The sequence below is a fragment of the Myripristis murdjan genome, chromosome 16 (assembly GCF_902150065.1).
Source record: "Myripristis murdjan chromosome 16, fMyrMur1.1, whole genome shotgun sequence".
NCBI classification, from domain to species: Eukaryota; Metazoa; Chordata; class Actinopteri; order Holocentriformes; family Holocentridae; genus Myripristis; species Myripristis murdjan.
The window spans coordinates 28,264,938-28,278,750 of NC_043995.1; the positions used below are offsets into that span (position 1 = coordinate 28,264,938).

General features: G+C 43.4%; 1 protein-coding gene across 1 annotated transcript in view; it reads right to left on the minus strand.

Annotated features, from left to right (window-relative positions):
- The window catches only part of thsd7ab (thrombospondin, type I, domain containing 7Ab), a 90,267-nt gene extending 77,298 nt beyond the window's left edge, over positions 1 to 12,969 (minus strand). The window contains exons 1-4 of the mRNA XM_030072219.1: positions 12,930 to 12,969; positions 9,612 to 10,446; positions 4,461 to 4,709; positions 2,831 to 3,015 (exon numbers count right to left, since the gene is read on the minus strand). Coding sequence (XP_029928079.1) covers positions 2,831 to 3,015; positions 4,461 to 4,709; positions 9,612 to 10,446; positions 12,930 to 12,969 — 1,309 coding nt within the window. The remainder of the gene's footprint in view (positions 1 to 2,830; positions 3,016 to 4,460; positions 4,710 to 9,611; positions 10,447 to 12,929) is intronic.
- Positions 12,970 to 13,813: the final 844 nt, after the last annotated feature.

Consider the following 13,813-nt stretch of genomic DNA (forward strand, 5'->3'; position numbering starts at 1 on the left):
AACGCTCCGAATTCATTCCACTCACATCCCCCCCCATACACCTATAGCACTTTAGCTAGAGAGAGAGAGAGAGAGGGAGGAAGAGGATGGGAGGGAGAGGAAATCACAAAAGGCATACATTATACATTCTCTCTTGTAAAATCCCCTTTGTTTGTACAATATCCGTCTATGGATGGATTCACTCTAGGCTACCAGACGCATCACTTATTAGTTAAGAGTGAATTAATGAAGAAGCCGTGGACCAATTTTTCACTTTTTCCCCCCTTTGGCACGGGAAATACACGTCTCATCGTTTCCGACACGAGCTCACTCTTGAATTTATTAAACAGCAGTTGTGACAGGGCATCAGACGCGTTTAATATTGGAACCTCGCCGCCAATGTTGCAGTGATAATCTGTGACATTTTTAATATAAATAAATGTTTTCGTCACTCCCTATCCTCTCTGTTACTCGCTATTGATTTAAAGCTATAGCCAGCTCGTGAACGCTTTCGTGTTTTCTGCTCTAAACACCAGAGGGGAAAAAAAAAAAAAAAAAAATCCTCTGATGAACAGGAAGTGATGGGTTTTACATTTGCAATCAGAGCCGATTGTTTGGAATAAACAGAGCAAGAAGAAGCGGGTTCGTTAGCGCGGAGCCTCCGTGGCCGAACAGACAAAGAAAAGAGCAGCACCTCGAGAAACGCAAACTCCATCAGTGGAAAACGCAAGTACCGCCCACACTGTTTGATTGACAGGTGATCTACGGGAGGTGCAGTGCAGAAACACCACAGCAAAGAGCTTAGGGAAAAAAAAAACCTCTTTAAAGTAGCAGATAGGTACATTTGTCCTTTTAAAGTACACCAAACCTGCTCACCTTAACAAAGGATTCAGTTCAATTTCTATTATGTAAAGTGTGATTTTAAAATTGCATCACATCGCAGACAAATGCACCATTACGACCTCACCTGTAAAGGTTACTCACTGTAATTGCTTAGCTACTGTTTAGTGTAAAGACGCATTAAATCCCGTTTGTAAGTTCACAAGTTCCTCCCGGTTGCATGGCGGAGGCGTCTGTGCACATATGGCGAGCGGCGGCTGGACAATCTCAGCCTCGCTCACCCTTTTTTCTCACGCGAGCGCCGCAGTTGGTCTCCATAAGCTCAGACTCAACTAATGTCCTTAACGCTCTCGCTAAGAGGGCAGCTTTGACTCTAAGCTGGTTTGACAAGTGTCAGAAACGGAGGCCTTTGCGCCACCAAGTACTGACAAGTCACACCGGGACACATGAGAAGATAAATCCCTGTTATAAAATGCAGGGGGACCGATTCCTGATTTGGTGTGAAAGGGAAGAGTGGCGGTGGGTGAAATGCTGCTTAGATGTGCAGAACAAAAGCTTGGAGCTGACAGCGTGGCCACCGTGGGACATTTGAAGACATCATGGAAAAGAAACATAAAGCAGTGACTAATAATGCAAATGCAAAGACTGTCTGTCATTGTATATTCGGACATGATTTGAGGCAACATGCCAGCTCAATGCCTGATGCAAGCTTCTGATATGCAATTATATAGCAGGACTACCAATCCTCCACGGGACCGATGTTCTCGTGCTCTGTGTGGAGGACTGGAACATGTTACTTGTCATTTAATGGCCCTTGATCTAAATTACTCGAGCTCCACTTGAGAATTCATCCGATTGTTTTACGCCATGCTATCTGCTATAAGACTCAGTGTGAGAGCCTTTAGTTATGGAGGCAAGGATGCTGGTGGCACCCTCAGATCCAAAGCACAAGTAAAATATGCCAACTGACACATTTGGAGGTTGTTTTTTTTTTCTCTCTCTCTCTCTCAGTGGAGCCCGGAGATACCAAAGAGGGCCTGGCATAACTCTGCCTGGAAAAGATGGCAGCTACAAGGCAGAAGTCAGCACCGCTTTGAACATGGCTGGCTAAAACCTTTTGCCACATTGTTATTTACAGCGTCAGCCTGGAGATGCAGCGCCAGGGGAGCGAGGGCTGTGAAAACACGCTGGGAGTTTCCAGCAACAGCAGCGGCGTTTTACTTCTGAGCACCGCTCCGCGAGTTCACATTCCTGCCCAGCTTCCACCAGACCAGTCCAGGGATTCCAGCCGGTGACCTTCGGCTCACAAGTTGGCTTTATCTTCTTGGTAGTAGCTCGAAAAAAAAAAACCTTAAACCTCACTCGTAACCTTGGAGGAAATCTTGACCACACGCCCTGCAGCGAGAAGCGGCTGGTCAAAGACATCTCTGATCTGACAGCCTCCTCTTTTAAAAAGATTTTGTACTGTAGGTGGAAGAAAAAAATCCCCCCAAAAAGTCCACCATTCACCTTCCTGCCCAAGCACAGCTCTCTGCAGCCACGAGGCACAGGCCAATTCTGCCTCTAACATGAGCAGATAAATAAGAAAAATAAGAGTAATGACTGGATCAAACAAACTGTGGCCCTCTACATTAGGCTTGTTTGATACCCTTATCTCTCTTATTTTTTAATTTTTCTGTAATTTGGGCACACGTAATGAGATATCTGTGCTTGCACATGAGGGCAAACAATGAACTCAGAGTTCTCTGTTTCTTAGGCGCTAAAAATGGGTTTTAATAAGACAATAAGAACTTTTCGGGTGCTCATTTTCACCTTATTTGTCTTAGCTATGCTGCAGAGAGCAGTAATTTCATCTCTGTTTTTCACCAGCCACTTCTTGCCATGCAGTACGTGGACATGATTTGCTGAAAAGTTTTGCAAGAGCGAGTTTCAGACTCCAGCTCTCGAGGCTGTTCAGGCTACACAATCACTGCAAGATTTTTTTTTTTTTTTCCTTTGTTTGCTTTTTTACCTTTGTCTTTTTCTCGGAGGTCGTTGAGGTATGTCAGGAGTTCAGCGTTGGCTTGGACACAGTAAACTTCCCTGGTCTGCAGACCTCCTCCACAAAGCCCCGTCTGGTTGCTACGCCGACGGTCCTGTTGGCTTAGCAACAAGTCGACCCGGCAGTCGCTCCACTCTGTGGTTCTCCAGGTATAACTGGAGAGAGAGAGAGATAGAGAGAGGGAGGGAGAGAGAGAAAGAAAGAGGGAATGTGTGAGAGGAAGGGCAGAGGAGAGAGATGGAGCGTGAGAGAAAGAGGTGTGGGTGTGATGTAGTGTCAAAGTACATTTATAATCTGGAACACCTAACTTTAGCACATAAAAACTTAGTGTCAGAGCAGCAAGTTATTTATTTATTTTTTTTTATTGCATTTCAGTGTGCCTGTATTTCTGAAGAGACTCTGAATAGGTTTCAATCGATGACGGTTTTGTTTCCTCAGATAAAAAATAATAATAATACTACTAATAATAGAGAGCTTAGCTACCAGTTTGCCCCCTTTTTAAACATATAGCTAAATCTTGGAGCGCCACAGACATACAGTGCTACCCAGGATAAAGAAGTAAAAATATTCACAACCGTGTGCCTGAAAATCGAAATGAATTTTGCTTTAATTGCTCGACATTTGACTCCTGATGATGAGTAACCAGTGGTAATAGCTTCTCCACTCTTTTATTTACCACTAAATACAGTTATCTAATAGCTGGGGGGGGGGGTGGGGGGCACAGCAGTGTCAACGGGAAGCGCAAACTATGGGAGGAAATTTAAAAAAAAGCACAACAAAACACCAGCTGTCTGAAATATTGGGGTCAGAGGTTGGGTTTTTGGCTGTGAAGATAATAATTTGAAAAGCTTTAAAATGTACAATGGGTCACATGGGGCTGCCCAACAGAGACTCAAACACTGTGCAGATTGGAAGCACAAGAAAAAAATTAAAAATAAAAAAAACTCATGTATTTTGGCAACAGCTGTGTAAAAATGCTATACGATGAAACTGAGGGAACGGAGGCCACCTGCGAGTCTGAATTTATGAATCTGTGTTTGTGTGCTTGTGTGTGACTTAAATATCCTTGCAGTCTCCCTCCATTTGTCTCTACTTTGTGTCTGGCACCGGCCCAAGCACTTATACTAATCTGTCTCCATATGCCGTCTCCTACACACACACACACACACACACACACGTGGGCTACCCAGGAGAGCAAATTAGCTTGCTGATAGGAGAAAAGGGAAATCAACGGGACGAGTGTATGGTCTCAGTCTGAGTGGATACGAAATACTGTGTTTGCTTTTATTGGAATAAAGAAACAGAATAAAATAAAAGAAATAAAGAACCTGCAGTGAGTTTCTTAACAGAATCTAAAACATGCCGTTGCCAAGGAGGAGACTATTATCTCAACCCAACATGTGTTTCTTTCCCAGTGAAACATGAGCTCCTATCCATACACACAACGTGACACTTTCACCCTGAGATATAAAAACAAATCTACATTTTTTTTTTTCCCCCTGCAAACCCAGAAGCCACCGCTCGCTCTGCACTGTGTGGCTCCCACCGCCACCGCCACCCCCCCCGACCGCCTCCCCCCGCGTTGCCAGGCGATACTCACGTGGCACACGGCGGCACCCCGTCACCCTGAGGTTCGCACGGCTCTGTCTCCTCCAGCGACGGACACTCCTCCCCCTCGCCCACGGGGAACTGGAGCACCCGCCTGGTCCGGGTGCGGGTGCCGCTGGGAGACTCGGGGTCCACGCAGGCCTTGGAGCAGGGGTCCCAGTCGGCCCAGTCGGTCAGCTGGCAGTCTTTGGGGAGGACGCAGGACTGGACGGTCAGCGGCAGGTCCCGCAGTGTGCACAGGCTGGGGGAATAAAAAAAAAAAAAAAAAAAAAAAAAAAAAACAGAGGGGGGGTTGGGGTGGGAGGAGGGGTGAGGCTGATCTGATTAGACTGGCTGTCCTTGGGCGAGCATGGAAGCTGCACTAGGCAAGATTTTCATGTAAAAGCAACACCTGTCTTATCAGCTTAAATCACAGGGAGGCTGCGATAGAGAAGACACTGGCGACTTCTGCGCCCAGAGGAAATCTGAATGTAAGAATTAAACGAAAAGCGTTTTCCAAAAAGCACAAAGCAAGCAAGCGCTCCGTCCAAAGTTAGATCTTTGCAGTATAAAGCGGTTCTAAACCATCCAAATATGAGCATGCTGCATGCAATTTCCTGTTGGCACAGAACTTGATTTCTCATATTAAATTTTAAATTTCTCACAGATACCTCTCGCTGCCATTTGGAGCAGCGGGCGTGCGGTGTTGCCTCATGCAGCTTTAAGCGAGTGTTTATGGTGTGTGAACATGTTGGTGCAACAAATATGATGCTGCAAGTGGTGTGAGGAGCCTCACTTAAAGCTCTTTGCCCCTGACTGGCGCCACATTTTGTCATTAGCGGATCTCATTAGCATACATACTGCATAATCAGTTTAGCATCAGTAATAAAACATGAGCTGCACGGTATGTCTATACATCCTCAAGTGTTAGGTCCGTCAAGACAACAAAAACAACGCCTGATCAATTGATTATGTGTATCTTTTAATCATTGGAATAGCATTTAGGGGTAATGAATAACGCGTCCTCTTTGGGCCCCTTCCGAATCATTAGAAATTTGTTCTAACTAAAGCCGACCGCTTTCTGCTACTCAGTCTGCGTGTCTTTCCCCTTGAGGCGATGCAGCTGACGAGCTATTAGTGCTAATTACAGCTCTGCTTCATTTAGAAACCTCTCATTTAGACGTTGCCACCACACTTCACCTCCAGCAACTCAGACTTTTGGTAGAAATGAGGAAACGTGTGAGCAGAGTTTCAGCTATATCTTTTTTTTTTTATTATTTTTTTATTTTTTTATTTTTACTTTTATGTCTTTGCAGATTAAGACACCTCTGCAGTCTTTGAAGTGCTACCGGAGCGACACTGTGAAAAATCTTAGTTTTGTTCGGCTGCCAAGCACACTTGGGGTGCCGGCTCATTTTGCATTGGAGAAAAACAATAAGGAATTTCAACGGATGCTGGCGAGAGTGACACACTCAGGGTGATGGTTAAATTTCCTGCCTCGAATGGAACTTAACGTGTTGTAAAAAGCCCCTAATGCGGCCAATGACCCATTTTTGCTGCAGATGGATCTTTTGAGCTTTTGCCGTTTGTTGTGTCTATGCCCAAGCATTTTTGTGGAGGGTTTGAAGTCACGAAAGGAGTCATTATTTCTTCTTCTCAGTCATTCAGACAGAATGAGGACACAATCATTCTCTATTTAAATAAGTAAGATGATGTCTCGAAAATGCTCATTTTTTTAAGCCTGTGGGTTTTACACAATAACATGCAACAATGGACTCCGAGGGCTTTCAGACAAAATAGAGACGTTCCGAAAAGTCTCCATATTTCAACACTTGGGCACTCATTACCAGAGCTGGATTCATCAAAACAGTTTGCTACTGAAGTGGTCTAAAAAGACAACTCTATATGGGTCAAGTGATTAAGAAAGCCTTTCTACAACTTCAGTGCCTTGGAGGAACAACCGTCTGAGCGGAGGAGTTGTGCGAGGAAAGAGGAGAAACACAATTATGGCACCATATGGGATACTTAGGATTAAATGCAATTATGTAATGTGATATGTTCTGAGTGCCTTCAGTGGCAAGTGAGATTTCAGAAGGTCATGATGCAAGACTGATTTTCTAGACACAAGCATGAGACTCTGCTCTGGCAAATGATCCCAGCTGTGAGGAGCTGGCCTGTCTGGGCCGAGACGAACATGACAGAGAAAGTAAAGGCCCAATGACAGATGTACATCAAACAAAATTGGAAATGAAGTGAGCAAGATGTTCAGAGAGTGTCTGGCTAGCATATGACTGGGTTATTGCTTCACTGGGAAGTTTGTTCCACTTTTCTGAAAGTGGCAAAAACAACTATGAATATTTCAGAACTAGAAATAAACAAGTCAAGGATTAATATTTATGCTCCTAAGGGCATGAGAGTTGTTTTCATGGTTTCTTTGAAATATTTGATCCCAGTCACTGCTGAGAAGCTGGCACCAGCAACGCATTAATGAATAGATTTAGTACATAATTGATCAAATCTGAATATACAGTGGCGTGTGATAGATATATAGTGTGAATGGAGGTTTGCTCCACTGACACTGAAACTGACAGTTTCCTGAAGATTAGAGACCTCGTGAAAATCGTGAAATCCAAGATTTGAGGGAGCAGCAATAACATTTGAAATGACTGTCAGTCGAGGAACAGAGAGCACGGTGGCAGAATCACAGAAGCCGCTCTAAAGAGAGAACAGCTGCTTACAGAAATGTAAAATAGAGAATGCATACTGCTTATCACTTTGTTGTCAAGTCAACTTCTGAAAAGCACCTCTCAAAAAATGGTGCTACACATTAAATGATATCAATATACTGAATGTTGCAATGAGCAGCAAAAGTCACCGAGCATCTTTATGGGGGTCAATTTTTTCTGTCAGCACGAGTTAGCCAAAACGTTGGATCTGCACCCAAAAACAAAATGGCAGCTTTTTTCCAGCTCATTGAATTTTAAAATGCTAGAGCAGAAAAATGAAGGGGAAAAAAATGCAAAAATGCAGGATGTCAAATTCTGCATTTAGATGAATTTACCAGGGATGCTCAGAACTTTTGTCACAGTTTTAGTTGGAAGTGAAGCCTGGTGAGTCACAGACACAAAACAAAAAAGAAAAAAAAAAAGAAAAAAGAATTGAACATGGTAATCTAGAAATAGAGCTCTGTGAAAAAATACACACACACAAAAATATATATCTAAATAAGTAGCTGAAGAAATGTTTCTGTTGTTTCTGCTCAGTCAGGGTTCATGTTGGTGGTGATTTTCTGTGCTGATCCTGGAAAGCAAATTCACATCTTGGAGGTGATGAAGTGTCTGACTGATTTTTATACACGTCCAGCAGAGGAAATTAATATATCCATTTATCTCGTCTATTTTGTTCATTACTTTGATGTGCAGTTTGGGCAAGGACGTCTACTGAGCAGTGAATGGGAATGGAGAGTCATTTGATCTATTTTAATCTCAGTCAATGAGCGTGACTTTGTAGCTCGTGGCGCTAACAATGTCATGGCGAGAGTTTGAATCCCACTGGGACAACCCACACACACACGCGAAAAAAAAGAAAAAATGCATGCACTCATGATATTGTTAGATGCTTTGGATAAAAGCATCCACCAAATAGCGTGATTCAGTGCCATGTTCATGCAGCCATTTGTGTGCTGCTCTTTTGTTTTGCCAATTTTCCAGTGTTGTTCAGTAATAATTTGTTTATTCCCTCATACACTGGGGTTGGTCCTGTTTGGTCAAGCTGCCAAAAGAGAACTTGTCTATTTTTTTTTTTTTTCTTTACATAAAATGTAACAATGCAATGTAATAATGCCACCTTTTGGGATTTTGTAATAGCTATATTTTGTTGTACATTTTGTAATAAAAACCTTGAATGCAAAATGTAATAAATTTCTCCACATTTTGTTATAATAAGATCTGGAGTCTGTCTGCAGAGTGCAGGAGAGGGGCTGATCATGTATTATAAGCACTATCCATCACTTTCTCTTTACCTTAACCTTTCTCAGGGGTGTGTGTTTAGGAGTCTGTGAGTTGTAATTGGATAAAAAAAAAAAAAAAAAAAAGAATCAGACTCAAGGGGGAATGACACACTTGTGTTTTTTTTTATAATAATGCACATAATTGCACTCTAAGTAAATAATACATTGTGATATTTGATGGAAATGAAGACAGCAGGCATAGCATGTTAGTACATAATGCACTGAATTATTACAAAAAAAAAAAAATAATTTGAAAAAAGTGCAACTCCAGCATTGGCCTATGTAATAACAAAAAATGTGAAAAGTTATTACGTTTTGCTTTCAAGATTTTTAATACAAATGCAGGTATTAATGAAGGAAAATGAGTTATATTTTGAGAGGTTATTTTGAAATGCAGTGTTATAACATAATGCTGATTAAAATGTTCCCTGATTGTAGCTCCAACTTTAACCTCTGTGGACACGTCACACTTAACCTTAATGCAGGGAAACTTTGAAAATTTGGATCTGTCTTTGGAAGATGTAGCCATTTAACTTTGGGATTTGGCCAGAAAAACATTTTGCTGGTGTCATTATGAGTGACACTTGATTTGTGTGTTTATGCAGGGAACATGTCATTATACTTCCATTAAATAAACCCAAAGACAAAACCCAGAAAATGTATTACTTTGCAAAGCGCCAAGCACAAACTTCTGGCTAAGATTGAACCTCGTGTCATGAAATGAGTGCAGATGAATATAGCCTTGCTTTGCCATTTCCATCTTTGGAAGTTGACATCAAATAAACGGTGGTGGTTGAGCCTTATTGCTCTGACAGCAAGGAAGAGACAAAAACACAACAGATAAACATCTTCCCCCACCTGTCACCTCCTGACAGGGAGAAGAAAAACCTTCAGAGGACCAAATTTGGCATCATGTTTAAGTGTTATAAATCCACTGATTTAAGGACCAATACTCACCAGCATTAAAGTTACAAATAAATGTGAGGAGCATTCACTAAATGCACGGATTGACGCATACATATGTATAGGAACATGGAGAGAAATTATCGTAATGGAGAATCTCTCATCAACATCTAAGCAAGCACTAATCTGGCCAAACATCCTGCTGTGAAAAAGTCACTCTCACATCAGCACCATCAAAATCTTGCTACTCACTTGCGTGCCATTGTGCTCCCATTCCTGTGTGTGCAGGTCACCTCCCGGGTCTGGTAGCCCACCTGGATGTCCCAGAACGGACTCTCTTGCCGGTTGAGACGGTTCCTGGTCCGTTTCTTCTGAATAAGCTCCCTGGTCTCAGGATCTTTGACCCCAGCTCTCTCCCTGAGCCCCGGCCCTTTACCTTTCCTCCGTTTGACTTGGCGCACTGACCGAGTCTCTGGGATGGCACAGGGGCTCCAGGGCCCGACCCTGAGGCTGTACATGCCCTCTGGACCTGTGCAAGGCCCCAGTTTACAAGACTGGAACTCCGTCAGGTTGGGACAAACAGCACCCCCAAAAAGTGGAGGAACCAGGACACTGCGGACCCTGTTCATAAGGCCTGTCCCGCACGTTTTAGAGCAGGAGGTCCATGGGGAGTACTCGGAAACCACACAGTCCTGAGGGCAGGGGATCAAGCATGCCTGTTCCAGGCGAGGCTTGGGCTCAAAGTACTCACAGATGGCATCATCTGCTGGCAACCTGTCTGACTTGAGGACGCAGCTCACCTCCCGGGTCTGAATGCCCTCTTCGCCTCCGCTGCATACGGAGGGCCGTGGGGCCCCAGAGGTCCTTGCTGACACTGGCACACACTCGTTCCAGGCACCAAGTTGCCAGTCATATAGGTCCTTGTGCCAGTCACACACACGGAAACAGTTCCTCTGGTTGGAGGGACGCTGGATGTGGTCACAGTTGGTGTAAAGGGTAGTCCAGCCTTCCACATGGGCACACCAGACTGCCCGGCTTTGGCTGCCACCTGGACCACAGTCGCTGCCCATGCATCTCCCCCATGGACCTGGAGAAGGAGAAACCAGACTGAAGTTACACAGAAACACAAATAAAATAACATCTTAGCTTCAGCTGCAAGTCCAAGTAAGAGTGTTTGGTCTACTTTTGGGAGCATCAGCAGAAAATTGGTAATTACAGATTCATGCACAATCAAGGCAACACTAACATAAAACAAAATACAGCAAACAAACAATAATGGATGCCTTAGTTCCACTTCAGTGTAGAAGATGTCAATCAGTTTCTTCAGATGAGGAGAGTTTTTGTGTCAGGCCTGTAGTTTGAGTGTGGATCATTAAAAAAAAAACAAAGGCAAAGTGACACAAATGTCAATTGCTGAGCCAAAGCTCATAATTAGCCAACATCTTGTAGCAACAATGGATGGATCAATAGAGATCGATGATGCCATTATAAAACTCTGCAGAGCCCTCAGAGCAGAAATTCTTTACAGCATGCAAGCAATTAGTCTCCTTGTCTTCACACCGCAGCTTCAAACTCATTAAACCTACTGATGGTACTGTAAGACAAGCTGTACATTTAGATTGTGCACTTCAGTTAGTCGAGCGTGGCTTATTTTAGATTCATGTCGAATGAAGATGAAAGACAAAACCATCACATATGTATTATCGTGAATGACGACACAGTAAATTCACAGATTTTTCTATTGTAGACCTTGATGTAAAATGTGTTGACAAGCTGCTGGCAACCCTCTGTAGTCTGTGTGGGTGAGAACAATCCGCCTCAGCCAGTATAACGCCTTGTTTTGCACTCCACTTGCATCACATACAACCATTCTGTTTAAAGTGCTTGGCGTGCCAGATGGGTAGGGTTTGCTGCTTGACCTGTACAAATGCAGCGCCCACAAATAAAGCATGTGGGTCATCAAATAGCAATCAACTGAAAGTGATTTTACAAGCGTATTAATAAGTAATCTACGAACTTTTATCGAACCTGCCATAAGACTAACAGAAATGGACACAGCGCTCTCTCGCACGTCTAGGGAGGCGTTATTAGGGCCAATTCAGATCACAGATTCACAGCGAGGTGAAATGGTTGCAGAATGTTGCAGTGAAAATTGCAGCGATGTGAAATGAGCAACTGAAGTCACTGGCTGGCATCTCAAAAAAACAAAAAAAAACAAAAAAACACCTTGTCGAATCAACAAGTGTGGGGTGCCCAGGTAGCTCACCTGGTAGAGCATGTACCACGTGTCAAGGCTAAGTCCTGACCACAGCAGCCTGGTTTCAAATCCAGCCTGGAGCCTTTGCTGTGCTGCATGTTTCGTCTGATAGGCTATAATGTCATAACCTGATGTGCCAGATGGTTTGCACAGCTACAACTATCTGAGAAGTCGTCATTGGAAAAAATACTTGGATGAATGGATACTTGGATTGGATGAACCATCGGTCCATCACTGGCTAACTTCAACCAAACACATCAATGAACAATATGACGTAGGAGAGCGATGAAGAGCTGCAGTTTAAGGAACGTTTAAAGCTAACAAAGTGTAGCCGTGAAGCCGCCATTGTCGTCACACATAAACCACACCCATAGCTGCCGGCAGGACACTGATTGGTCTGAAGCACTGTGGTTCAGCCACAAGCTCATCACTTGAAGCCTGGCGAGATGGATTCTCGTGAATCCAGCTGCCTACGAGGTAAATATCAACATACCGTCACTTTTAACATTGCAATCAACAGATGCCAACTGGTGATTGTTTTCATGATAACTGTGCTTAGTGAGTTGTGGCATTCATGAGAATAGTCCTGAATTGTGACCATCGTATGGCAGTTCTAGCTACTTTACCAGAAACCTGGACCATCACTGGCCGTTACAGCGTATAATATTAATGCTAGGTTGCTACCATCTAACTTGTGGACAGCATTTTATCAAGAGTGGTTAGTGTGTCCAGAGTGTGTCATTGACATGAAAGTGATGCAATGAGGCATCGTGATTCTTTTGCAAATAGTCATGAGTTGCCTGAGGTCTTGTTGTGAATCTCTGATCTGAACTGGCCCTTAGCTTTCTTTGGAACTTGTCTTGCAATGGAGGACGGGGTCTTGAAAATGCAGTAGGTGAGTTTAATTAAAAAATAATAATAATAATTCACTCATTCATTCACTGATAGAAAATAAAACACTATGGACCAGAAAGTTAGTTTCAAAGGCCAGAGATGTAAACATGAAAAAGAAACTGCTGAGCCATAGTTTCAGATTAAAAACACTGTCGACACTGCTACATAGACATATTATGGTCATGTAATACATGATTTAAAAAAAAATCTTGCTAATTCTGGATTTAATTACACCTTGCTGTGACAGAAGACTTGAGTCTGACCCATCTGCAGGCTCATGGTGAGTGGACAGTATTATCCAAAGGCTACTGACAGTACAAAGCAAACTAATTGTGTCGCTTCACATTTCACCTCACATTAACCTTGCACTCCCACAGGTAATTGGTTTTATTAGCATGTGGCCCGGGGCTGAGTGGCACCTGAGCCGGCAGAGGGCATGTGGGTGACGGCGCGCCACATGTTGACCCACGTCGTGGCGGAGTAAAACCCCCGTGCCTGGCGGAAAAAACAGGAGCACATTTCTGGCAACGATCGGGCTCCTTTGCCTCAGACGACGGTCTGTTTGTAGTCTCCTCTCTCATCTCAGCTGCTGATGTGGCTGACGGCATCGGGCTTCAGTCAGCATGTCAGCACGTCCACAGGAGCCTCAGAGCGCGTTGCACGTAGCTGGTTTACTTCCCAGTATATCAACACACTAGATCAATGTCCCGCTGCCATTGAGAACGATTCCGGGGTTGTCTGGGCATCCATTAGCTCCGGATCACGCCGAGTTATAGTTAATAGTTTTTAGAAACAGGGTGTCTGCCGTATTGAGCACAAAAGATTTAGGGGGTAAAATAGCTGTAGCATTTCCCAGACTAATCCTCTCAGCTGCTTGTCTGAGTCAATGAAATCTAGGAGATATTTATTTTCTCCAATAGAAAAAGGCGGCTTTGAAGTTTTGCCTTTACAATACAGTGTAAAATGATGAGATCCCAGCGCCGATAAAGACAACAAACGGTATCTAGAGAGCGGATATTGAGATTTCATGAAGAGACACGACATATAGCACAGAAAATTCATTCAAAACCTATGGATGGGCACTGTGGAAATCACCGCTGCTCTAAACGAGTGCAGCAGGGCCTAAAGGTCAGTGTATTGTCCTTTTTAATTTAGCATCCTGTGCTTTATAATATTGCTTATGTTTTGTTATGTCACATTTGTACAGCTATGCATTTGGATAGGCCCCATTATTTACATATTTTTAAAAAAAACTTGCGGCCTGGACGTTTTTCCAAGGTTGAAAGTGTGCATCAATTGAAAG